The 27,811-nt window shown below is 44.5% G+C and overlaps 1 protein-coding gene across 1 annotated transcript; it reads left to right on the top strand.

The window, feature by feature from the left end:
- The first annotated feature begins 5 nt into the window (after window positions 1-5).
- qsox1 (quiescin Q6 sulfhydryl oxidase 1) lies at window positions 6-22,019 on the top strand. Its single transcript, XM_076022919.1, has 13 exons — window positions 6-716; window positions 1,715-1,815; window positions 3,009-3,057; window positions 3,286-3,388; window positions 3,752-3,842; window positions 4,051-4,196; window positions 7,000-7,134; window positions 7,233-7,362; window positions 12,781-12,903; window positions 14,125-14,263; window positions 15,449-15,625; window positions 20,121-20,282; window positions 20,400-22,019. Exons 1-13 carry the CDS (start codon window positions 416-418, stop codon window positions 21,161-21,163), a joined length of 2,421 nt encoding a protein of 806 aa, XP_075879034.1. The 5' UTR covers window positions 6-415; the 3' UTR covers window positions 21,164-22,019.
- Window positions 22,020-27,811: the final 5,792 nt, after the last annotated feature.

The following is a 27,811-nucleotide window of genomic DNA, read 5'->3' as shown; positions in this document are numbered from 1 at the left end:
TGTGTTTGAATGTGGTTTGTTGGCCGAGTTTACATCCAGGGTAAATTGAATGCGGTTTACGTACTGTGTGCTTTGTAAGAGAATGTTTCAGTTGGCACTTGGACTATCAAAAGAAAGTTTCCCTGTAAACTTCTGACGCAGCTACTAATTTAAATCGCCCGCTGTCATTCGATGGACTCAACGGCGCGTGCAGCACATCCAAGTTTGCGTCGATGAGAAGTGCGTCACTTTTGTTCCGAGGGGAGTTTTTAAAGAGGGACGGGCGGCAGCAGGACGCGGGTAGTGCTCACTCGGCTTGTTGCACAAGGTACAGCGGCGAAGTTAGTTTGGAGGTGGAAGGGGAGGGGGGAAAAGAATTCCCTGTCTCTGGAAAGTTGCCGACCGTTAGCGGCCACGACTAGGACGGCGGAGGAACATGGCGGTGCACCGCGGCCGTGCCACGTCCCGGAGCGCCGGGGATTTATCACAGATTTACCGAAGATGCACTTCAGCGTCTGCACTTAGCTGGCTTTCCCTTTTTCTTCTCCTTTGTCCCTTCCCGTGCGACGCCGGACTGTACTCAACCTCAGACCAAATCATCTTGCTGGCGAAGAACAACGTGAAGTCGGTGCTGGTCAACTCCACGGCCGCTATAGTCGCGGAGTTTTACGCTTCCTGGTGCGGACACTGCGTCAAATTTTCGCCGGTTTACAAAGGTTTGGCGATGGATATTAAAGGTGGGTATGGGGACCTGTCACGAATATACACTCGTTAACACTAGTTAACCTTTTAGTCGTGGGTTAACACTAACTTTGTGGACATTGAGCTTGTTTTATTCACATGATAGACGAGTGGTCTTGGGAATAATCGCTAGGTGCATCCGTGTCGTTTGGAAACAACGAGAGCGCCAAGATCTCACCCCCCCCCCCCCCCCCCCTTGTCTGCTAATTAGAGCATGTGATGCGGTGAATTTGTTCTCAATCCGCTCAACAATGCGGGCTACACTTCATCATCCAGCTGTTTTTGCTCCTCTGAAATGCCATGCAGTGATGAGAATGAATGCATGGCAGGTGAGGTGGTGTCAAGGACAGTTTGTCACCATGGCAGGAGGCCTGACACAGTCATGAGGTATTTCAGCTGGACGTCTCATTATCACACACAGTCTATAATGGTGCTATCCAGTGCCATTCACTTTTAGCGTTTCTGCAAATTACATCAAGGCGTGAAAGGGGGATTTTATTTAGATGCTACCCAGAAGTAATGAGTTGCATTCTATATTCTCTCCATTTAAGTCACGATGAATAGAAATCACTCTTTCTGTCTGTTGTCCCAATATTTAAAAAAAAAATATATATATCACATGGATCAAAATACATACACTATAAAATATTGACCGTGATGTAAATATTGTACAAATTACAACGTAATAGTTAATAGAGGTCATTGCTTTGTATCTGTAAATAGAATATATAGTTTAACTGGAAAAATCTTTTTTTAGTGAACTAAAACAGAACAGAGCTCTCTGTGAGGGCGCAAGTGATGGTTTTGATTTTATATTAATGTGCCATGCACAGCGAGCAGTTTCAACTAACTATTTTCTCTACCATCTCAACGGCGACCAACTTGGAAAGATGACTCCAGACCACATCCACTCGATGTCAGACTGTCCACTTGGCAGGAGACCGGACACTAAATATTTACTTTGTCTCCCTTCTGTCTGATATCAATTCCTCAGAGTGGAAGCCAGCTGTGGCCCTGGCAGCTATAGACTGCGCCACTCAGGATGGCCAGGGCGTCTGCAAGGACCATGGTATCACAGGGTTTCCCACCTTAAGGGTACTTTTAAGAGTTCTGAATAAACTGTAATGTATTTTGCATTTGTTATGTATGCAATTTATTTGGAGATTGGGGACATGGTCTATTTCACCAGTAGAGCCTCTGAACCACGATAGCTTTGGAGATACGCAATTTAGTCCATCAAAGTTTCTGTGAGGCTGAGGTTAAATTTCCCTCTCCGCCTGGGTTTCTTGCTGAGTGGCGTGACTTTAAATAAATAAGAAGTAGCCAAAGGTAGTGCTGTTATTCTCTATTAAGGTGAGGGTCATGTTCCTACTTTCCTTTTTTTATTTCCTTCCAACACATTGCTTACTGGTCCATTTATTTTGTATGAAAGGAAATGAGATAATGCCTGCCTTAAGTGCCTTTCGTGTGACGCTTTGAAAGTAGTGCTCATACTAGAAGCTCCTGGCTGCAGCATAGTTCATACTCTGAATAACCAAATACTGTAGTAAAATTAGGCATTGAAAATCAAGAAGTATTCACACCTGAATGTTAGACAAGTCAAACTTGTATTCTCACAAATTTGTGCTAAACAGCCTCCATCAGAATGTAATTCTGCTGGTGAGAATGACATGACCAATCAGGATTCAGGAAGGGAAAAAAAGCCAGCAGCAGCAGCAGGTGGTGGGTCATGACATACTGAAAAGCTGTTCCTTGATCTATTGGGAAATATTGAGCAGTTTTGTTTTTTTTCCAAGCCCATAGCTATCTAGAGTCCATCTCAAGCACTGGAAACTTTGAAGTGAGGTATTTTAATCGAGTTGAGTTTATCCTCACAGTGTGAGACCTCTGCTCTCTGTTGGCAGGATTTCTCGAATGATTTTAATTTGGCTTCAACTTTGCTGCTTTAATCATATGTCAAAGGTCAAGGAAACGCGATAAGGACACCACACGCTTTTTTTTTTTTCACCCATCCAATAACTCCACTATCAGTCCGTCCTCACGTTCCCTCGTCCGTCATCCTCAGCGAGCCCGTCCAACAAAGAGCTCCTTCTGTTGAACGCACAATGTAGCTTCAACATCTGGTTCTCATTTGAACCAGGGAGGATTTCAGGGTCACAGGCACCCCCCGCCACAGCTACACCTTACACAACATCTCTCTTTACTTCCTTTGCATTGGGGCTGAATCGTCAGATCTCGTCCATTTCTCAGCTTTGAGTTTTACACATTCTCTCTCTTTCACTCAACAGTTCTTTCAAGCCTATTCCAAGACCGACTTTAAAGGACAGGCGTTTCGTGGTACACACACACACACACACACACAGACACACGCACTCACTCATACACATGAATCTGACTCGTCAGATATTCCTACAGACAACTGTTTTTATAAACGTCTGATGTATGACTCATAATGGTCAAAGACTTTTGCTCAGGTGCTGATGACTGCATGCGGAAAGTGTGCATTGATTATGCAGAACTTACCAGCAATGTTAAAACTTCCCCTAAAACTGTTTCACCTACTAGGTTTCACCCATAACGTCCAAGGACTTCGACACAAGATCATAGATCAACTGGAAGCTAATGGAGAGCCGTGGCCACCAGCCTGCCCTCCACTAGAACCCATTAGGTAACCCCCCCCCCCCACACACACACACACACACACACAGACCCGCAAGTCTGTAATAAGTGAGAACCATGCATAAAGAAAACAAGAACGTAATAATGATTAATGATTTGTTGTGTCACAATTAAACATTTGGTTATATATTTTTTTTTAAATTGGCGAGTCTCATTTTTAGTGCTATTTCAACATCTTCTAATAGGTTACATTTAGATAGATAGGGAAAATGCAGTCTACATCATAAAAACATGGATAAAAGAAATTAGTTTGATTGTTCTTGAAAAATATTTCTCGGTTTTTCCTTGCTGGCAACAAAGTTAACTCCTTCATTCCAACAATGTATTTCCCCCCTGCTCTTCTCTTCTCCAGCCAGCCAGAGCTTGACAGTTTCTTTCAGACCAACAGTGTCGAATATCTGGCTCTGATCTTTGAGGACTCCAAATCCTACATCGGCCGAGAGGTAACATGTTGATCCGTAAATTGAGATGTGGCTTTTTTGAGAGGAAGTTCCCACTGTGGAGTAAGACTGGGTCCTTTCAACTTTGCTGCATGTCATTCCATCTCTCCTCTCCTGCCAGCTGCCACTTTCTGAAGAACAGCTCTCTCACTCTCTCACTCTCTTGACCTCACAACCCCCACCATGTGCGCGCGTGTGTGTGTGTGTTTAGGTAACCCTGGACCTGTTACAGTTTGAGAAGATTGCAGTGCGGAGGGTCCTGAGCACTGAGAAATCTCTGGTCACCAGACTGGGCGTGACTGAGTTTCCTTCCTGCTACCTTTACTATCCTGGGGGAAACTTCAGTAGACTCAATGTGTAAGTATCCATGTAGCATGCAACCACAAACAACACAAGTGTTTTTTTTTGTTTTGTTTTACAAGTGTAATATAATTTTGCTAATGTGCAATATGGACACGGCACCACTTTTTACTGCTGTTTTGCATTTAAATTGATTGTACAGTTTTTAAAGTAGAAAAGCAAAATTTCAATTTTTACCCGGACTAAAATCCGCTATGTGAGGAAATGTAGGGAAAACATTGTCAATACAAGGTGACAGAGCTTTTAGTGTTGACTGTTTAACTAAGTATGTCAACTGATCTCTTCCAGTGAAATACAGACTGGCAGACATGGCAGAGTAAAGTCAGCTCTTACAGTACACACACTCTGTTTCATCTTCCATTTCTCCTTTAGCTGCTCTAGTACTTTGACAGCCCTGAATAAACAAACCTACTATGCAAACATACAATGATATAACACTGGGTAACTGAAGAGTCAAGTTATTGATGCAACCAAAGCTGTTGAGGCAACCATTGCTCACCACAGCAAACAGCACCTTTTACTTTGTGAGTTTTGGGGTTTTGTAATTGTAATATTTACTGTAACAAAGATCTCATCCCAGTGTGGTGTTTTTCCAGTGTCTTGTGTACAACTTTCAGAGTTTACTAAGTGAAAACAAAACTGTAGCTGCTACATTTGTGTATTTCTTTTGCTCAGACAACGGCTCTGTCAAGTGTCACTTGGTGGCGTCTGTATCAGCTGATGTTATGGAGGCGTCACTGACCTGTCAGATCTGACAGGTCAGTGACGCCTCCCGCTGTCCTTTGGCCTCTCCAGGCTGCTGCTCCAGATGTGAGAAGCATGTTGGCTCACTCGTCCCAGTTCATTGTCCTGGGATGTTGATGTTCTTTTCTCCGTGTGTTAAAGCTCCTCCTTGTCTCCCCGATGTATGTTCTATTGCATGATTTATATGGTAACCTATGAAAACTGAAGACATAATGAACACAATCAAACTGTAGCTGCTATATTTTGAAAATGTAGCCACACAAAACGCCTGTTGCAGGGTTAGAAAACGTTACTTCTCTGCTGCGTTTTAGAGTAGATATTCAAATAAAGACAGCTATGATAGACATTTAATTTATATTAGATGGTGGAAATCAAACTGAGCTCTTTTTGCACTCACCTTGACCAAAACTCCATCTCTTCCTAGCTGTTTTCATTTAGCTCGAACCGCTCCAGGCAATCACGTTTACTTCACCTTGGTTGCTATTGTTTGGCACGCAACAAATTTTCTCTCTGCTGAAAACCATCAGCGTGTGCTCATTATCTGAACCCTATTCATGAGGATACCTTTGAACATCTGGCCCCTTAATGGGATCAGAGCATCAAAATCACTCCCATTATTCACTTTGATAAAGCGCCGCTGATCATTCCTCACCCCTGCAAATTCATCTGCTGTTTCCGCCTCTTTGTTTGGCCATTTCAATAACTTGGCATGCAAGGAGGACCCCTTTTAGTTGACAAATGCAAAAAGGAAATGATTTATTGCTGATTTATTTATTCACCCTCCACCGGCTCCCCTCTCCAACCCCCCTCATCTCCATCACTGTACGGCGGGGAATTTTTCTTTTTTTTCCTTTTTTAATTTCTTGCATGAAAACAATGCCATTGCTTTTCTGGCTTCACCTGCCAAACAAGCAGCAGCCTCGCACGGCGACAGATGGCCTCCCATCATCGCTGAATGTCTGATTGATCCTGGGATAGCTGGTGTGTGTGTGTGTGTGTGTGTGTGTGTGTGTGTGTGTGTGTGTGTGTGTGTGTGTGTGTGTGTGTGTGTGTGTGTGTGTGTGTGTGTGTGTGTGTGTGTGTGTGTGTGAGAGGGGGAGAGAGAGAGAAAAGGGGAGCACGCGTGCTAGGGCGTCATGCATCCGTCATGCATGTAATGTGCAGCGGTCCCAGGTGAACGCGCTCCCCTTCCGTCCCCACCACCACCCTGCAGCCTGCCTGCCTCCCTGCCTTGTTTGCCCCGGGGACCGCTGGATGAATAGCTCTCCGGCCACATCTGCACACTCCCACCAGACACACAGGTGCAATTGAGTCCCTGCACGTGGGCCTTGGAGTATCCATCCTCCTTATTACCATCCTGCCCCAGTTTTTATGACGTTCTCTCTCTCTCCCTGCCTCCCTCCGTCCCTCGCAGGCGCTGCCTCGTCCCCCGAGTGTCGGTGGGAGAGGGACAGACCCAGAAAGAGAGAAGATGCATTAAACCAGACCAGGGTTCTGGTGGCAGCATTATCACAAAGCCTGCGATGGGCGATGTCGCTCAGTCGCTCAGTCCCTCCCTAGGCTGCCGAGGCACCATCTGTTCAGCGGTTTAAATGCACTCCTCTAAGTGTGTAAAATATATGGCAACTTAAAAAAATGGTCATAAAACACGTTTTATGGCAGGGAGCGGCTGAAATAAACGGTGGAAATGAATATAAGACAGTGTTTGTTTGAGGTTGCTTGGCGGTTTCAGCCACGAAGCGAGAGTCCGTGCTGCTTTTCACATTGTCTGACCGAGATTAGTGTTATAGTTCTGAAAATTAACCAAATATTTAGGAACGATTTTGAGGCTATGTTACACTGCAAATCTTTATTTCCCATTATATACTATTGTAAAAGTTGGAATAAGAAAACTTTTAGTTTTTTATGGTTTTATTTATTTATGTATTTATTTTTTTTATTTTGTGGCAAATCTTTTGTAGCAAATATTCCACCAAAACATTGAGGAAATAAAGGAAGATCAAGGAGTCTGAGTGATGCAAGGGCAACTCTTACAGTACCTGTCCTCCTTTTACAGCAACTTCGAAGGTCGCACCTTCTACTTCTACGCCCTCCAGAAGCTTCCAGGGATGGTGCGAGCAGGCAAGCCACTGCCAGTCATCCCTGAAGTCATCAGCAACCACACACAGGAGCCCTGGTGGCATTTTAATAGGTACAGGCCACATTTGAAGCAGTCGTCTTTGTTCAGTTTTGTTCTTGTTTCGTGTTGACCTTGTGTCTGTATGTACGTGTGTGTGTCTGCATGGCCAGTTCCAGGGTGTACATGGTCGACCTGGAGTCAGCGCTGCACTACTCATTGCGCGTTGAGTTGGCTGCTCATCCTGTATTCAGAGGAGCTGCCCTGATATATCTGAAGGAGTACATCTCTGTTCTGTCAAAGGTAGTGTTGCATGATAATATATTAGTATTCTGATAAGAAAAATCTGAAAAAAGAAGCACTTATGTTAATAAAAATGTTTCTTAGCATAGCAGTGGTAAAAACAACAAGTTTGGGGTACAATGTCCCAAAACCTCTGAAAAGGAATTAATTCTCTTTATTTAACCGAGTGACTGTCTCCCCTAAAATGCTCGTTTTGTTTTTGCACAAAGTGTGTATTGTAAGAGTAGCATGTAGTTACGTCAGATCACCACTAGATGGGGATTGAGACAGCAGAATGTGTGTTCAGAGTGGGAGGCAAACTAGTTTTCCCCACATTTGGCCTAGTTCCTCCTCACAGTCTTCCTGTGTCTCCAGATTCAATTAGCTGATGTTTTAAATTTATTTAATGACTTTGTCAAAAGCACTTTTGTTTTTTCACCCCACGCGCTTGCATTCAAGCGTTCCATTGAACGCAGAAGTGAACGCTATTGACGAGCGCCAAAGCAAAAACACTCTCTTGGGTGCTGTTGGGCCTCTTGAAGTTGACCCCCAGGAGCACTGAAGCATGGCAAACAACCATGTGACTCCTCACTCAGTGTGCGCAGACTAGACTGCAAATCTATAGGCGATGCCAAAATCATTACTTCTCCCTCCACTTAATAATGCCTTTCATTTTACACTGTATCACTCCTAGTTTTTTGAGGTTCAGCTAAACAATCGTATGTAGATTCTCGTGTGTATTTTATTGTTGCTCAATCACTCCTCTATTTTTTCTTTTTTTTTTCGCTATCATTACATCTTTAAAATTTAATTGTTCTGCTCTTTTATGTAACCTGTCACGTTGCAACTTCAGCCTGCTCTTGGTACACATGCCTTTTCTTCCACCTCCTTTCCTCGCTGAAGTGTGCCAGCCAGGAAAACATGTTATGATGAGGCCTGACCTGCTAGCCTTGTCCCTATTGGCTGCGCACCAGGCTGTCTTACTGCCCTAGTCTGCTACCAATCCCTCTGATTATATCACACTCTCTAGGGAGGCGTTGTTGCGAGCCGGTGTGTGTCCATGTGTGTGTGTGTGTGTGTGTGGGTCCATGTGGGCCGGAGGGAAGGAGGGACTCCCATTAGCTCCAGTTTGTTTTGTCAATAGAAGCAGGTCCCAGTGGTATTTTTAGTCTGTCCCCCTACCAAAATGGACCACCAGCCGCTCAGCTGGGCTTTGTGCGGCTGTGGAAGCGATCATTGTTACAGTGTGACAGTTCTTATTGTGGTCTGGCTGAGCGACCCTGCAGCCTGGGGAGTCGGGGGGGGGGTCCGGGGGTCCGGGGGTCTACTCAATATGCTGTTGAACCAGAAATTTCACAGCAGTTGTAGGAAATGCTCAGGGAATAAGATTGAAAAATGAAATATACTTGAGTTCATTTTTATACTCCTCACCTGCCCATCTTTTTCTAACTGTTAGAATATGCAAATATCTAACACATCACACGTTCCCTGTGTGAGTCATGTGATTAGATTGGAGTGAAAGTGACTCACGGTGCGTTGACCTCAGTGTGTCATTCTTTAACACAGGTGACACGAGGCCTTCATTTTAACACCTTTCTCCAGCAAGTTTGTTCTTCTTTTTTATTAAAAAAAAATGATTATTTCATGGTGCTTTCACATAATGAGGTCATATTAACATGGGCTCACACATGGTTTTGTCATCGTGAACGAATGTAAGATCTTTAATTCATTAATTACTGCAATCGGCGCAATACATTTCTTTTCAGTGCCTTTGAAACCTTAGCATTGCTTTCATACTGGAGTTAAAGGGGATAAGCTAATATGACTTAATTGATGTTAAACGTCTTCAACATTCCAATCTAGTGGAAGGCAGAAAACCCTCTTTTTAAAATATTGGGCCATTTTTTAATCTTCTTATTTGCCTAAAAATGCAAATATTTCTCCAACCATTTTTTTTTATTATTATTCAACAGTTTATTGTTGTGTACATAATGCCATCCTACATTGTCCTTTAGACAATTACATACATTACAATACAATACATTTAGGCAATCTTTGTTCTGCCAAAGAATTGCAATTACATCAGTTGTTTCTTTTCTGTCCCAGCTCCGCTTGCAACGTCTCCTCATCCGAACGCGTAAACGCTGCACTTGTTTTATTTATTTCACTTCCATGCAACCGGTCATAATATTACTAGATTTACTGTCTTGTCAGGCTGAAGCCGGATTTATGAATCCTCTACATGCATATGAGGATTAAAAAAAGTGGATCTTTGGAGGCATGAGAGCATTACGGCAAGGTTTTTAAGGATTACACCTCTATCCTGCTTTTCTTGAAAGAAGCCCTGCAGGCCAGAGGGGGCACAGGGGCAGGGGAATAAAAGAAAGAATTAAGAGAGGGGCTTTGCACTGTGGAAACCGGGATTCACCCTTCTCACGCCAGGGCGCTGCTCATAAAAGAAAACACTTTGGTCTGTTTTCCCTGCAGTGGTTGCATGTCTTAAAAAAACAAGCCCGACATAATTACAGATGAGGTTCTCAACAGGATTGTGTTTTTTTCAGTTGGATGTTTTATAGCTGTAGTTAAATTCACGAATAGATTATATTTATTTCACGATATAAAAGCTATCCCTGATAAAAAAATATATATATATATATATATCCCTGAAAAAAACGTAGCCTTTAGCTCTAGCTTGGGTTGAGCGGCTATTCGCTGGGGAAAAAAAGCAACTAATGGAAATAATCAAAATGTGGCTGTTAAGGTGTTGATGTTTCATCGAAAGGTTGAAAAGTTGAATGGATGAGTCTGTTGTGTGTTGGCTCTCGCTCTTCTTGCACCATCTCCATGTTTTCCCTATGGACTGCAGTTAGGTTTTTACCACGCAGCTGCACGCCAACCACTTCGGTCTGCCCCCTCTGCGACAGATGCCTCTCTCTCTCGGGGCCCTCGCCGCCGCAAGGAGCTTGTGGTTTCTCAAGTGCTGCTGATACTAATCGGATCAGGGATGACATATTGCCAGGGTGAAGGGGATGGTCATGGTCCAACTAGGATGGGAGCAGGAGGGATGCAGGGGATGGAGAGGAGGCACCTTTGTATGTGCTATTGATGTGCATCTTTGTTACGTAGTTTTAAAAAAAATTATACCCGAATTGACTCTGTACCAGTGAAGATCCAGTAAGTACCAGATGTTTCCCAAAGTAAAATTTCATTCATTGTTATTGAATTATCCCTAATAGAGTTTTGGATATGCCACCCATCTGCATTATTCCCATTGGTGACTTTATTTGTGAAGCGTGGTTATGGTGTTGATTTAAAATGCATCCCAATTACTTGCACAGTATGCATTTTAGAGTGTTACATGTAATGACTCACAAAATGATTTTCTTGATTAAACTGTCATTTTAATTCTATTGATTATATATTCAAACTCTCTAAACAAAACCAGTCTTACACCATTTCTGATACGGCATAGGAAACGGGAACCAATAGGCCTGGTTAGTGCTCATGGTCATGGGTCTAGCATGGAATTTAAAAAGTAATTCAAAGCAAGACACCCTGTGAATAAGTAGTGTCACTTTGGGGATGCTGACTTAAGCCCATTAGTTGAAAACACCTGCTTTTTCTCCTCTGGTTAAATTCATATGGCTGTTTAATGAGCTTTTCTGACTGGTCGGCACATAGAGCACTGATCCAAGCCTAAACCTATTATATCACTTTCCCAGCAGTGAGCAGCAGCACATCCGAGGCCTTTGTTGGCTCTTCACAACCCACCTTGAGCAGAGAGAGCGTGTTTGCTCGTGAATGTTTGCGACTCCTGCTGCAGCGTCGATGCTGGAGATGATTGCGCCAGGTGTTTGATGATCTCTCTGGGTTTTTGGCCAGTAAGCACGATGAAAGAGTTCTGTGTAGGCCCAAGTAATGACAGATCAAAGGGTCTGCATGGCGTCTGCTTGGCGCAGGACATAGCGGGACTCTGTTAGACTTGGACAAGGAGGGAGGCAAATGTCTCTAGGGGTGTGGTTCAGTATTTCAGGCTGATCCTAACAGATCCTGTTAGTGACAAAAGAGGTGCAGTTTCCATGCAAGATTGTTGGTATTGGAAGGAGTTTATTTCAGTTGAACAAATTGTACCAATTCTTCTTACTATATTTCTTGTTTTCAGATCTATGGTAAGAGAAAGCTATTTTTTTTTAAATATTTTCTTCTTTTTTTTGCCTTTACTATACTTGATACAAATGATCATTTTTGTCATTCAGATTGAGAGATTTTTTCCTAACCTTTTGAAATCCAACAAGTCAACAAGGATTTTTTTTAAAAATGTAATTACTCAAACAAAACACACTGGTCACATGTCACAATGAAATGAGTGTGTTTGCCTGCCTTTCGAATCCTTTAAAAGCCTTATTCCACACTTTGTCCACATTCAAGAAACAGGACCATTAACAAAAACATCTCCTGAGGTGGTGGCATTTACAGTCAGAATGGAAAGCCAATTTGGCAAGAAACTGTAAAAGCCCTACTTTCAATTTTTTTTCACCCTGTCAACACTTGAGATGAGCTGTTTCTGTTGTCAGTGTCACGTTTGAAGACACATTTGTTGGGGTCTGTCTTCACTCTGTCATCAGTGGTCTCAGACACCCATCAGTTGGATTTCCTCTTTCCCCCCCAAACTCTTTATCTGCTACTAACAGTGTCAAGTTTCCTCTCAGTCCTTGCTGTAGCCATGGTAATTTAAACAGATGTAAGTACACAGCATGTTTAAACAGCGAGTCGATGGTGCCTAAGTGGTTGTTAGTGGCTTAGGAAATGGATCCTAATGAAGGAAGACGCTTAAGCTCTCCTGCAGTAACATTTTGTGGGCTTCTTTAAAGGTAGCTGGAAAGGAAAACACTTAAATCACGTCTTTTGGTGCCGTGCATGATTCACAGTTTTTTTTTTAGGGAGAGATGGCAGTTTATAATCTCGTCTTTACGTTCCTTAATCTCAGGCGTAGGTTGGTTTGAGTGGTTCGTCTCAGGCAAAGGAATGAGTGAGCATGAAAAACATGGACATGAAGCTTTTATGAAAAGTACATCAGCCCAATTACCTGTATATAATTTAAAGTTATAGGTTTGGTAGATTGCTCAACTACATTGTAATGTGCTTAAAAATGTACATTTAATACAATAACTGAATTACACAGCTGTTCAACTACAGTAACTAAATTAATCTTAATTTACCAAAACATATCTAAGAAGTGAAAGAGAAATAAGCAAGACTAATGTTTTCACTTCTATCTATCAAATGTTGAATCAGATTTCAGATAGCAACAATGATAATCGACTGTTTGCATTTTGTTTTATCACAAATGATTTATTGCAGTGTCTTATTAGTGACAAAGGTTCATTGGTTGACTTGGTTGCTTGTTTTACATTGCATTCTATGGTTGGGTGTGTCCAGTATTTTCCAGGCCGTCCAATAGTGAAGAACCTGTTAAATTCAGCTAACTCATGGCTACAGAACCAGACTGGTGGTGAGGTTTCCTACTTGGCATTCAGAGAGATACTGGATAATACTGCACAGGTGAGTAAACTCAACGCTGCAAAACACCATTTTTTCCCCCGTGTGTAACTGTTTTTAATTATCACGTAATACGCTGAAGAATTCCTTTAAAGCAAATTAAGAGAACCCAAAGATTGTTGTAAGTCTGAGAAGCAGAGGTGCTGAGGAGAGGAGAGGAGACAGATAAGCAGCTGCAGGGACAACGAGGGGCAGAGGATCACAGAACACTGCCAGACGGATGTGAGGACATCTGTCTGGAAGTGGCTCCGGTACAACGATACCAAGGTCACTTGTTGTCAGTCTGGACTCGCTAGTCTGTGATTCTGAGTCTGAAATCCGGTCAGGTTTATTTTTTCTGATCTAGGAGTATTTGCTTTACAATGTAAACAATATTGCCAGATTTAATATAAAAGAAATACACATGATTCATATGTATATGCATATATATATGTTTTATTAACATCCATATATGTAAGCGTGCTCTTTGTCCTTATCAGCACTTCCTGGCCAGTACTGTGGCCTGCGGAGCGGAACCCTCATACCTCCACTATAACACCCCTCGCAAATTGAAAGAGTCACTTAGTTACATCATTAGCTTTTAGCGCGCAAATCAATTGATCAATGAATCGATGGGAAGGTTTGAATAGACTTTGCCTCCGAGGAAATGGACTCTTCACATATGCGCACACGTCAAATCTTTACTATTGACATGTGAGTAACCCTGCCAATCACGCCGGCGACGGCAGCACAGTGTGGCAAGAAAAACGACTTTACGTCAAAGAAAATATGTTATTGGATTTAACCGTGGCTCATTGTTAGAGATCTGGATAGCCTCTGTTCATTAGTGGAGGACGGAGCCATTAACCTAAGATTGACTTCCTATTGATCAGGGAAACTACGATGAGGAGCTCTCATTAAGTTGAGCAAGTTGGGAGATGCAAGCAAAGTGCTTCTTTTTGGAAATTTTTGACTTTGTATCTGATTCATACTCTTCCTGTTTCTTTTTTTTTTTTTTTTAAGTATCAGGAGAAATAGTGTAAAATGTTTGTATTTGATAAGAGTAAACAAGTATAACAAGACTGGCTTCAAGCAACAGATATAGTTAGAAGTGGGAAAAACTAAATAAGTTATAGCAATAAATGGTTTTTAAAAAAAAACATAATATTATTCACCTAATCAATAATATACATTTTTTTCCATGTGTGCCATTGTGTGTAACTGTGAGCTCTGTTCTCCTGTCAGATCCCCTACGCTGCCTTGCCCGAGGGAGGGCAGTGGGTGGGCTGTCAGGGCTCACTGCCCCACTTCAGACGATACCCCTGTGGCGTGTGGACGCTCTTCCATGTTCTCACCGTCCAGGCCAAGAAATATGAAGGCACAGGTGAACACACACACACACACACACACTCTCTCCCACGCACATAGACTTTCTATTGCTATAAAGTTAATGGTGACTGCGGTCGTCCCTCTGTTGACATCATGATCAAGTCTTGACTTTCATTCATTTGTTGATGGTTTTTTTTCCTGTGTTTTGTGTTTTTTGTCACGGCCAAGATTGAGCCTAATTGTGACTGTGTGAAAAGGGATTATGTTAGATTAGTAGAATGTGAGTGGTTAATAAAACGGGCAGATGACCGGAGGCTCCGCTCCTGGAAGGGATTTTAATCTCTTGTCTGCGCGCGCGCACACACACTCACACACACATATCCACCCACTCAAACACACACACACACACACACACACACACACACACACACACACACACCCACCCACACACAGAGGTTAATCCCGAGGTTTTACGGACCATCATGTGACCTGCAGATGGACTGTCCAAAATGGGTGTCCATCTGGCCCCCCACAGAGCAAGACCACCATCTTGTCTTGTTGTTGGAGAGAGACACAAACTTTGCTTTGAAGGCCGTCGCCTAATACCTCACTCGGCCACACACACACACATAAACACACACCTATGCAGTATGGATTTTTAGAGGTGCCAACACATTAGTAACTGTTTAAACACCCGACTTACAAAACCAATCAGCATTTATATTCAGAACTCATGCGCAGACACGCGCGCACACACACACACACGCTCGCACGCGCACATACACACACACACACACACACACACACACACACACACACTCTTGACACACTCCCACTGTCACAAGAGGTCAGCGAGAGGTCCAGATAAGCCGAGAACAAAACCAAGCGGCTCCAGGAAAATATGTTTGCGGCCTGTCCTGAGAGAACAGCCTGGTCACCATTCACACAGGGCGTTAAAGGCCTTTAATCTCCAGATTGGGTTATCCCATTCCCATAGATTATTCGTTCTCAATATGGGGTTAACCCAGCTCTCTGTGACTCCTGGCCCACATAACCGTGGGAATCCCGCAAAAAGTGGACCCACGCCGCCACCATTAAGGAGCTCTCGGGCCGCGGCGCAGAACTGAATGAACTCAAACAGACAGATTCACGTTTTGTCGGCCTGCGACCTCACCGCAGAAAAATAAAGTGCCGTTGGCCCGCGGCAGCGACTCACTGACCTCTCGCTGCTTCCACCCAGACCCACGGGAGGTGCTGAAGGCCATGAGAGCCTACATCGAGAGCTTCTTCGGCTGCAGGGCTTGTGCCGATCACTTTGAGAACATGGCGGCTGAAGATATGGATGAGGTGAACTCGCTGGAGCGGGCTGTTCTCTGGCTGTGGAAGCGACACAACCACGTCAACAACAGACTGGCAGGTAAGAGTCGACCTCCGGGCTGCTGAGGGGGAACATTCACGGATTGCACTCAGGATTTGCGAGTTTATTTTTGATGAGACTAAATTTCACAGCATCCCTGACTTTATGACTTTATAACAAAGTTATGACCTTGTTATGACTATAGAAATGTTTCAGAAATGTCGTACTAATGTCCACTCAGCCAGAGAGAGGACACGAAGTAGACAATAATTCAGCTAGAGAGTTTTTGATCAGATATTATTATTCATAATAATGATAATAATAATAGTAACAATAATTTATCACATTTATAATAATTAAAAAAAAAAACATAGCGGTTGCTGTTTTACTTATCTTGTTGGAATGCATGACAGTTTTTGACTCCGTAATAGTACTCTGGTCACTTTAGACAAACCTTCAGTGGTGGTCAGTTGGTCTTTATAATAGGACTAAGAGGGTGAGGGACATAGGAGGGAATGATCTTCAGATCAGACACCAGCTGTCACGCCGTCTCAGTCCCCCCAAGTATCAGTCGCTGATTTTCTCCCTTCTCTTTTTTTTTTTTTTTTAAGCTGTCATCCACTGTTGACAACCACTTGGAAGCACATTTGTTAATGTGCCTCTTTTTGCCAAGCTGTTACCTTAATATTTTAAGTCATGTGTTTTTTCTTTTCTTCTATTTTTATTTTATTTTAAAACACCTGTCTAACCTCAAATTTTTGACTCTTCCTTCAATTTTGACTCCACCGTGCAGCATGTCGGCACATAGCACAGCACACCGTTTAACAACTCCCGGGGCCTCCCACCTCCCAACCGCGTTCATACGATTTTATTAGGCACCGAGCCGTCATTACCAGCCCACTTTGTTAAACCCGCTGCCTTTTCTTGCTGTTGACTGCGCTCGCTTCTGTCTCGGGCGACAGCTTGGGTCGCGAGCAGCAGGGGCGGCCAGAAGGGCTGGACTGGCTGGACTGGCTGGCCCTGGCGTGTGCGTCTGCTCCCTCGACTCTTTAACGCCGTTCGGGACCACCACCTTCACCCATCCGTCTTCCCGCTGCCTCCCCCGCTGCCCCCGCTGGCGGCCCTTCCTTCCCTCCTCCCATCCCGCTGTCTCCGGGGACTCATATCGCCCGGCTGACAAGTAATAGCAAAGCATCGCCGCGGGATGGCTCCCCCAGGATCAGCCTCTCTTTGCCCACGCGCGCACACACACACACACACACACACACACACACACACACACACAAAGCCCAATTCCCAAGGTATTTGTGGGACAGCAGGTGGCAAGCACCATGACACAAGCCACACACACACACACACTCCACTTCCTCTCCTCCCCCTCCACGTGACACACACATACATACACTCCAGCGTGGGTCAAGTTGTGGCGTGTGGCAGGGGTGGAGGGGGCGGTCCGCAGGGAGAACTTGGCTGAATCAGAATGAGAGTGAGTGAGTAGGGAGGGAGGGGGGGAGGAGGAGAAGGGGGAGGAGTCGAGGGTTCGGCTGTTGGTAACAATAAGAGGCAGCGACTTCCCGACGAACACACACACACACACACACACACACACACACACCAGCCACCGTCCCTCCCTCCATCCACTCAGCCCCTCCCCTCCCCTTCGCCTAAAGTGGAGCTCTTTAGCAGCCCCTCCGCCCGCCCGCCCTCCTCCTTTTCAGAGGCAGCCATGCATGAAAGAGCAGCTATTTGTAAAGGGGGCCGAACAATTAATTTAGCTGGCAACAAAGAGGCCCCAGGGCCCTCGGCCACGTCGCAGCAGCGGCGCAATTAAGACCAGTGGCAGCTCTGTCTTGTTGCCGCTTGTCAACAGGCTGAGGCCTCGTCGCATTTCTTCAGAGCAGAGCAGCTGCTGCTGCTGCTGCTGCTGCTGCTGCTACTCAAACCTCTCGCCCGCTCCCTGCATGCTTTTAGTCGGGTTCTTTCAGAAATGCTATTGTGGGACTTTATGGTCATGAGATGATGTTTTTATATTAGTCGGTCTTGGGTAAAATAGAAAATCTTGCAGGTTTTTAATTGTTGCTTATGAACTGCACCATATTAGGTCTCATCAGCATTTAGGCTAAAGTTGGGAAAAGGTGAAATAAATTGTTTTATATATAGAATCATATTAGATTAATTGATTCTCTTATGTGACATATTTTGTGTTATAACTCAAAGTTATGCTTTATATTTCTATTTTTACTATATGTACTTTGTATATACACAGACTGTAATGCTTCAGACTTCTTTTGATCCTAACAGCTGTTGAGCTGACTGGGATGTTTCGCTTCCAAGTACAAACGTGCATCGGTATTAAATACCTGCACTTTCTGAAGTGTTTTTTTTTTTCTTGCTGAATCTAAGTCACCCGTTCAAGTCATAAGTCCCCACAATATGTATATTTGAAAAGGGAAATATATAAACTGCTTTCTTCTCATTGTATACATAAGATTTTTACCAGCTAGTTTTTTGCAATTTATTCCTCTGAGCATGTTTCGATTGGCTTCGGATGTGCGCCTGCCCTCAGAATTAACACCATTTCCCCGTTTCTTGATTACTTCAATGAGGAATTGTGACATCACTCTGGCTGGCCAACAGCTGCCGTCCCTCAGGTTGCCCAGGCTGGCGAGGTGAACCTCACTCACTGCGTTAGTGCTGAGGAGGCTAGTTTGACATGCTGAAGAATACATATTTGCACTTGATGAATATGTATGTGCCGTGGTGATGGCGTCTCTGCGTGACGGGCCATTGTGGCAATCTCAATATGGCCGATATGACTAAAGTCACCCTGGCTGCAAACCTGGCAAGCTGATTAGAATAAGGAGCCAGGGCCGCGCGTGCGTGCGTGCGTGCGTGCGTCCGTGCGTGCGTGCGTGCGTGCGTGTGTGTGCGCCTTTTTTAACTAAGGCTCACACGCATCCACAGGCTGCAGCCAATACGGAACTGGGGTAAAATTAATGTGTCCTTTATGTAAAGTGCCGTATGCAGAGTGCATACACACATGCATATGAGTCCGATTAATCTTGAGCGACAGAGATGAGGAGGAAGAGGAGGGGGGGAGGGGGAGGGGGGGGTGTGATGGAGGGTGTAAATTGACAGCGCAGTGAAATGACAGACCTGCAGCTACTAAGGTGCTTTTTCACACCAAAACGCACACAATTTAGTACTGCACGTCGGCACGCACGTGCCCGTTTCTCCCACGGTCGGTTTAGGTGTGTGTGTGTGTGTGTGTGTGTGTGTGTGTGGTGTGTGGTGTGTGGTGTGTGGTGTGCGGTGTGTGTGTGTGTGTGTGCGTTGGTGTGTGGTGTGTGTGTGTGTGTGTGTGTGTGCGTTGTTGTTGTTGTTTTTGCGAGGGTCATCGGGTGGCGGTGGCTACGTAGGGGGAAAACAGGTTAAAGAAGAAAGTTTCTAATTGATTAGAGGGGAGAAGCTCCCCTCTGAGGGCTCCACCGCTCTCATGTTCAATTTGGAGATTGGTCTCTGCTCTCCAAGGGGTGTGAAGAGACACGGCAGGTAACCACTGGTCTCCTCTGTGTGTGTGTGTGTGTGTGTGTGTGTGTGTGTGTGTGTGTGTGTGTGTGTGTGTGTGTGTGTGTGTGTCCACTCTGGCCACATCTATTATCTCACCACCCCTCCACTGGGACATCCCAGAAGCCCATTGATCATTGTTAGATCCTGTCATACTCTTTCTACCCCCCCGAACCTCCACCCCCCCATACACACACGCTCACACACACACACAAACATCAATCCCTAGATTACATGCACACAAACACAGACAGATGATTTACATATACACACTCAGCCACATGCATACACATATGCATATTGGCACTTTAGTTTTTACGAGCACTGTGACAAGATCGAATGGGTTCAGCGCAGATTGCATCCAGTGCCTCGGAGCACTTTACATCCTCCTGCCGGTGCCGCCGCGCCGACAAGGAGAATAAAAGGGAAAGGAAAAAAAACAATGAAAGAAGCTGCTGACTGGCTGGTTTATATTGTGCGCTTCCTTTTCTGCGGTAATGAATCTGGTGCCACGCAGTAAATTCCAAGTAAGATGATGCTTTTATTAGTTTTTCCACTTTGATAAAACTTTAGTGAAAGAAAGAAAGAAAATCCCACTTGTCTTTAAACATAGGACTATGAGCAACAGTCACCCATTTTAGTTAAATGACAAAAAAACAACGTCATGACTAAATTCACGTAGGATTGCGTGGAATTTGCTTGAAGAGATGCATTCGATACAGAATCATATGCTTGGAATTTTAAAGTAATAAGCAATAAAAAAAACAACAAACAATTGTCCTTTAAATATAAATAGTTGAGAAATGATAAAAAAAACAGTGTGTGTGGCATTTTTAAAATCCTTCCACGGGAATCTTTAATCGTGTCGTGTGTTTTTTTGCTCTTTCAGTGCTCATTGATACTTTGCTGGTAACTAGTTAACTCAAGTCTCTCTGTTTTTCTGGGCTCTTATGTAAAAAAAAAAAAAAAAACATCTATGTTTTTGCAGGTGCTTTGAGTGAAGACCCCAACTTCCCAAAGATCCAGTGGCCGCCACCGGAACTGTGCCCAACGTGCCACATGTTGATGGACAACAAGGACCACATGTGGAACCACGACGAGGTTTTCCCGTTCCTCATGTCCTACTTTTCACCCGAACGCATCCTCACAGGTGCTCATCAATGGCTCTTTTCTGATGAAAAGACCACACTTGATCTTGTCGTTGTCTCACACCGAACTGGAAATGTATTAAGACTGTTGCTGCGTTCTTCTCTTCCTGGCCTGTCAGACTACCTGGAAGATGAGATCCAGGTGCTGGAGAAGCAGAGGGAGAAACTCGCGCTGCGAGTCACAGAGGCGGCGAACCGTGCGGAGAGGATAGCAAGGGAGGCCTTGGACTCGCCGACGCAGCCGCAGCCCGTGCAGGCCACAGCACTGGAGGAGGAAGAAGAGGAGGAGGAGGAGGAGGAGGAGGAAGAGGGGCCACAGGAGGAGGAGGAGCGGGAGGAAGGTGGGCAGGGGGCAGCGGCGACCGCCCAGCCGACGGCCTGGGCCAAAGGAGAGGTGAACGTGGGCCGAGGCCGGCTGGCCCGCACGAGGCCCAGCATCGTGGGCCTGAGGATGCGGGAGACGCAGGAGGACATCGTGGACCTGGACTCGTTCGTCAGCCAGCACTACAAGGCCAAGGAGCCGCGGCTGGCCGCCCCCAGCCGGGTCAAGCGGCGCACGCTGCAGAGGAAGGAGGAGCAGGAGCCGGCCGCGGAGCTGGACGGCGGCCTGGCGATGGTGGCGCTGCAGCCCCTGGACCTGGACTTTGATGACGGACAGGAGAGGAGAGCCATGCGCAAGCGAGAGCTGGCGGGCCGCTTCTTCGACAACGACCGGTCCAGTCAGAGGGGCCGTCTGATATCCGTGCTGAGCATCGGCTTCTCCAGGGTGGACGTCAGCCTGTGCGTCATTCTCTACTTCCTGTCCACGGTGTCTATTCTCGCCCTGTACGTCTTCATGAGCAACCGCCTTCGACTGAAGCGGGCTAAGGTGGGCCTGCTCTGAACCAAAGCGCCACCAGAGAGAGGGAGAGAGAAATATTTTTTAGCATCTCAGCTGTAGGAAAACATGTTCATAAAGGTGTATATTTCCATTCCAGGGGTTCTATTGCTAAGGATTATTTTGGAGTTTTTCATTTTTCTTGACCACTTTTGAAGGATGAAATGGAGACATGATAAGAAGTTTTGTTTTAACTTTCTTGAAACGAATGTGACCGTGATTTTTTTTTTTGTTTGTTTTTGCTTTTTATACCCAGTGATTTTTCTTGTTTTTTTTTTTTTTTTAATTATCTAAATTTCTTTTCGGATTTCTTACTAATGTGAATACCTCATCTAAGCTATGACCAAACAAAATCAACTCTTACATATCCTTTCTTTTATTTACAACGAAATGTCTTTCAGTCAATCGGCCTTAATACTCGAGTGGCTGCATTACTGGTAGCCTGGCTTTGTATTTTAAATTCCCTTTCAGTGAACCTCTTAAACTTTGTGAAGTGTGACATTTAGTCAGATGGTTTAAAAACGACTACAAATAATTTTCACTTCTGTGATTGTTGAAGAGCTGTGATCACATCATTCCATACTGTGAAAATCCACTAGCAGGATTAGAACACTGAACGTTTCTCAGAGCCTTCTGTCGGCTGCTTTATTTATTACATCACACTGCTGAGTCCACAGCTTCTCTGCCTGTTTATGGAATGTTTCAGAGTGGCACGTTTGTTCATGTTGGGCCAAGGTTCCTGGAAGCAGCAGGATTGATTGTTTTTTGGCTTGAATTCACGATGTGAAGCTTTGTCCTGCCGTCTCAGAAAACTAAAAAACACTTCATGTTTTTATGAATCAATAAAATAATTGATAAGGTCTCTCAGTTCAAGCTTTGGCTTTGTCAACAAACACAACTTTGAGAGAAAAGGGGCGACGCTTCCCTCCCGACGGCAGTGTCAAAATATGTTTACGGAGCCCCGCTGGTGTTGTCCACCGCTGGTTTTGGCAAAAACAAGATTCGCTGTGTTTTTTTGTTTTGACCAAGACCGCGGCGACGCGAGACAAGGAGCACGCGGGGTGTCGCACGGAGAAAATGGGGAGCGGGCGCGGGAGGGGGGTCGAAGGAAAAAGCCTGTTGCCATCTGCTGCGCGGCGCAAGATAAATCCTAACAATTTCATTGGGATTATAGCAAGTGAGTAATCCAGCTTTCCTTTAGGACTCGAGGGGAGAGATTACCCTTGAGGATTAGCTCCATGCAGATAATAAACTTTATTAAAACGCAATCGGCTTTCGTGGGCCTTCTTCCCTCACACACTTGGAGGTGTGCTCGACGGGGAGGGAGGGAGGAGAGCAGGACCCTCGGGGATGCTAACGTGCATGGGTGAAAATGTCCGGCGGGTGAGGTGGATGAAAGAGGGTGTGTGTGTGTGTGTGTGTGTGTGAGGGATAAACAGATGGATGGACGGACGGACGGACGGACAGAGGGGTGGAGGGCAAGGGTTTGATGTTGTCCGGATTACAACAAGTCCATCTGACGGACAGCCGACGCTTGATCTTGAGCTTTATGGTTCCTGAAACAGTGGTTTAAATTGCCTTGACCCCAATGATTTTACCTGCACGACCAACCTGTCCCACTCTGTCCGTGTTTCACGCACACACACACACACACACACACACACACAGGCAAATCCCTCTGCATCCCGGCCAGCGAGTGTTTCCAGCGTCGGCGGTATGACAGGTTTTGATGGTGAATTAGTTAAGGCAGTCGATTCCTCTCAGTAACGTGGCTGCTCCTCTGCTTTAATGTAGATGAATTGCTCCGCATTAAAGCGGAGGAGCGTCGAGGCCGAGCAGCTGTTTCTGCCGTGACTTAATCAAAGTCTTGCATACTATGAATTAGATCCTCGCATGACGCATTATAATCGGCGTAAGTGATTGAGAGGAGTGCGTCTTGTCACGGTGGTGCTGTGTGTTATTCACCGCCCCCCCAGGCCCCCTCCCCCCATGAAGAGATATACAACCGATTTCAATATCCACTTGATAGGTGGCCTGTTTGTTTTCTTTACTCAGAACTCTTCCTCAGCCATCGCAACTGTTTCAGGAGTTACAGCAGCAGACATCTTTCAGCTATGAAAATGTTAAGGTGTGTATATCAGATATTTTTACAATTTTATTAAAGGCCCAGGGAGCAGTATTGAAAGGGCATGAAAAAATAGATATAAAATATGCTTTTACTTGAAAATACAGGACATTTATATTTACATAAGAAGTATATGTAGTCTAGCATTATTATATATGTATGCTACATACATATAAAAACATACTATACATGTGTGTGTATGTAGACATACATATATATGAATATATACATACATATATAAATATATACAAATATATAGCACAAGCCTACTAATGGATTTGTCATACCACCCTGATATCACTTTCTTTTTTTATACATTCTATAAGATGTGAGATCACATGACACATCAGAAACAAAAAGATTAATGTAAGTGTCCTTTCTTACCGTTAGATGCTCCTAAATCTCTCATGCCGGGCCTTTAAATCACAACTTGCCTTTTGATTTAAGCACTTTCGCCCCCTCACATCTGATCTGCTAATCTATTTAAATGTTTACCTGTGTTAGTTATAGGATTGGAGTCGCTGGTGCTCGGCGCTGCTTACTCCGCTGAAGCCCTTTATCAGGTGCCCTGAGCCGCGGTGAGCTGCCAGCGTAGTGCTGCCTCAGACTAAAGATGGATAATGAGGAAGTTGGCAGCCGTGTAATATCTGTCTGCTGCGCTGCCAGGGCCGAGGTGAGCGGTTCACACTGGGGACAGAGGCTTCAAGTCAGAATCAAGACGCAAGTCTGTGTTTTCTGGTGGGTTTCTTTGTTTTATTTAAAAAAGAAATTAGGTTTGTTTAATTGATTTTTATTGGTTGGGCAAATGAAAAATACACAAGCACAGCATATTAATATTATAAAAATCTATTCAGAAAAGTGCACGTCCAATTAATAGAATTACAAATAAAACTGAAAAGTGCGACATCACGCTTGCTCAATACAGTTTAGTAAAATATTTGGTGTAATTAATAATTCATTAATCGAGTCTTCAAATTGATAGATAATAATAGTCACCACTCATCATTTTAAGACATAAAGGACACAAAACATAAAGTTTTTATATTCAGGAAACACTTGGAATGCTAAATATATGTGTTTCATTCTTCCTTCTTGAATTGTGCCTATTTTTCACTTTGCTAAACTTTATTCCCAAATTAATCCAGGTTGTGCTGATGGACGGAGGGCACAAACCTCACCTTGCTGCCCCTTCGTTGTCATTCATAAATTAGACAACGTGAGCTTTTATAGTGGCTCCTCTTCTCTTCCCTGCACCTTCTGCCTCCATGTTTATTACCCCTGCGGTATTGATATTAAAAATGCAGCCGAGAGCCCTGATGCATTTTTTTTTCTGTCATCTCCCTTTCTGACTTTAATAATACCATAAAGCTTCCTGCTGTGGACAGAAGGAGGGAGGCGACGGGACGGAGGGACCGAGCGGGCTGAATAAATTATGAAAAGCAACTTAATATATGGTATTGGTATATATCACATCCAAACTAAGCCTGATCCCCTTTCACTTTTAAACATTCAGCCTTTTAAAGGAAGGAGTCAAGTAGGGTCACATCCATCTCATTTTACTGCCCTCCCTGCCCACCCCCACCCCCACCCCCCTCCTCCCATGATGCTCATCTGCTGTTTCCACCAGGCATCCCATGCCGTCATTGTGAGGAATGTGTTTGTGTGTGTGTGTGTATTTTTGTATTTTGTCATTTATGTATTTTTAATTTCCACACAAGCAAGCACTGGATGTGAGAGCTCATGCGGTTGAAAGCAGTGAGTGTAGGGGACCTGTGGACAAGGTGTAGAAGGAATTAGCCTCAACCTTCTATCATCTGTGTTTAGGCTTGACTAAATTCTTCACTTCAAAGCCTCGGACCTCTAACTGTCCCTTGTTTCTGCCCCTACCTCCAGCCACACTCCCCTGCTCCAGAGTTTACTCAGAGCTTCCAGGAAGAGGCTGGCACACCAGTGGAGAAGATCCAACACTTGACTGCCTCTGGGTTTTTTAATTCACTCAGCTGACACAGCTGCCGTCACTCCGGCGGGAAGATTCACTCCTGGCTTTCAATAAAAAATTTGGAGTTTATTACAACGGCTATAGTAAATTTTTATACTGATCGCGCAGACTTTTACTCTGTGGCAAAATGTGTGAAACGTTATTAGGAATGTAATATCAACACGTCCGAAAATTTAAAAAAATTTACATACTATATTTTCGGGGCTAAATTCAAAAAAAAAAATTAAAGAAATACTTAAATCAATCTGAAATTCACCGAAATGACGGTCTGACTATCATAGTTTAGAGTGTGTAACCCTAACCCTAACCGTGAGCCTAATCCTAAAAATAAGAATAAGCCTAACCCTAACCCTTACTCTAAACCTAACACCAAATCTAACCATAACCCCAGGGTTAGGATTAGGGTTTGGGTTAAGGTTAGGGTTGGGATTTAGGGTTCGGGATAAGGGTTGGGTTAGGGTTAAGGTTGGAGTTAGAAAAAGGTTTAGGGTTGGACTTGGGTTTCAGGCTGGCGTTAGAGTCGGGGTTGGGGTTAAATCGGGATTCGGGTTGGGATCACGGTTAGGGTTAGGTTTCGGGGAGGGATAATGTTTGGGGTTTTGGTTGGGTTAGGGTTAGGATTGGGGTTATGATTAGGGTTGGAGTTTGGATTAAGGTTGGAGTTAGGGTTTGGGTTGGGGTTAAAATTAGGGTTTGGGTTAGGGGTTAGAATTGGAGTTAGGGTTTAGGTTGGAGATAGCGAGGACATGCTCTGTTCCAGAGCTTGTTTATCGCTGGGGCTCAGTCCCTAATTACAATTTCAATATTATCTATGGTGTGTTTAGAAATGTACAAATTTATTTTCACTTTTAATTAAATAATTGTGCATTTAAATGTATTTAATTTGGCACTTTTAGCTCCAGTGTAAGAACCCAACTCTTCCCCGCCTCTAAGCTGATGTGCTGCAGGTAGGTTTCAAACCAGATACAGCATCACTACGAAACCATGCCTGACCACTTTCACCACTCTAGTTTTCTTTTTGGACTTTAAAAGGCACCGGCTCTCATAAGAGTTGAACCCACAACCCACCTTTTGATTCCCAGTCCCGCCACCAACTTCCTGGGCTATTTGTCCTGAGGAACTCCCTTCTTCTTTCTATTTTCTCCTTTTTCTCGACCTCACAACCAGAAGTTTTTATAAGAGCCACCAACCTCATGCACCGCAGTCAGCCTTCCATCACCCTGAGCTATTCACACAGACTTCTTCTGTTTCGGTAGTGCACTTCCTATTGAGGAAAAAGGTTTTCATCATGAGCTTAAAGATTTTGGAATTGTGCTGCAGTCAGGTAGTTTTTTTTTCACACTAATATAGGGTAATTTTTTAATTTAAACAAAATTAAAGACTAAAGATTTTTGACATTTCAGAGATCATCATCATCGTCATCATCATCATTCCCCATAATGGTTTAATTTAATTACATTAAGCTGAATCAACGCATCTTTCCACATTGCTGCAATCCTGATACCATCATTAAAAAAAAAAAAAAAATCACATAACAAAAGACACCCCCGGATTACTTTTAAAGGGCCCTCCAATCACGGCTGTCATCATCGGCGGGTCAGGTCGGTCTAATGAGCCTCTTACTGCCTCGTCTTAACACGACGGGGTCAGGTTCAATCAGGGAATTGGAAAATATCATTTCTGACGGGAATAGATTTCGTCTGTTCAACCAATCTCTCCTACTAATTACCCAAATGGACAGGAGCTGTCAGGAGACAATAACTATTCCCTGATAGAATTTGCCCCCCAAGTGCAATTTAATTTTCTCCTCCTCGGCGCGCGTTCTCTCCGAAGGGGTTTTTTCCCCTCCTCGCTTCCAGCCTCTCTCCCTCTCCGCTGCTCTCCAGCCTCCTGCCTGCCTGCCGACCGACCAAACGGTTTGGCACCGCTGCGACTCGGAGGATGCTGCGGAGGTGCAGGTGAGGAGAGGAGATGACTGCTTGCGGCTCAGCCTGCGTGGAACACTGGAGCCTCTGCTGATCGGAGGACGCTGCCTTCACCGCTTCCAGGTACGTCTGCGTCATTCCCGCAAGCGCTCGTTTTGACATTTACGTTGCTTCTGCGATGTGCAGCTTTTTTTTTTGCACTGTGTAAAATCTGAAACAGACACACACACACTGACAAAAAGTGGCCAGATATTGTCGTCGTCGTTGTTGTTGTTGTTGTTGTTGATGATGTTGTTGTTTCTGTGGGTGCAAGGCCTGCTGCGCTTGACCCTGTGACAAACAGAACACCTCTGCTGGCATGTGACCATTTTGCCGGATGTGTTTGTGAGTTGGTGCCCGCTCCGGGACGGATCTGTGAATCGCACATGTCAATGAACTCATCCTCTGAAATATTGGATCTAATTAGAGGTGGCCGGGTCAATGGCGGTGGCAAAGGAGTCGCCCCCTGTTTGAATTATTGCCTCCTCCTCCTCCTTTTCTTCCTCTCTTCTTCCCCTGCAGGACCCCCAGCCGCCTACAGTAGCCCCATGAAGATGAGTTATTAA

The sequence above is a fragment of the Nelusetta ayraudi genome, unplaced genomic scaffold, assembly GCF_046127955.1.
Source record: "Nelusetta ayraudi isolate G7.1 ecotype Tasmania unplaced genomic scaffold, CSIRO-AGI_Nayr_v1 ptg000013l, whole genome shotgun sequence".
Lineage (NCBI taxonomy): Eukaryota > Metazoa > Chordata > Actinopteri > Tetraodontiformes > Monacanthidae > Nelusetta > Nelusetta ayraudi.
This window is presented reverse-complemented; position numbering and strand designations above follow the sequence as displayed.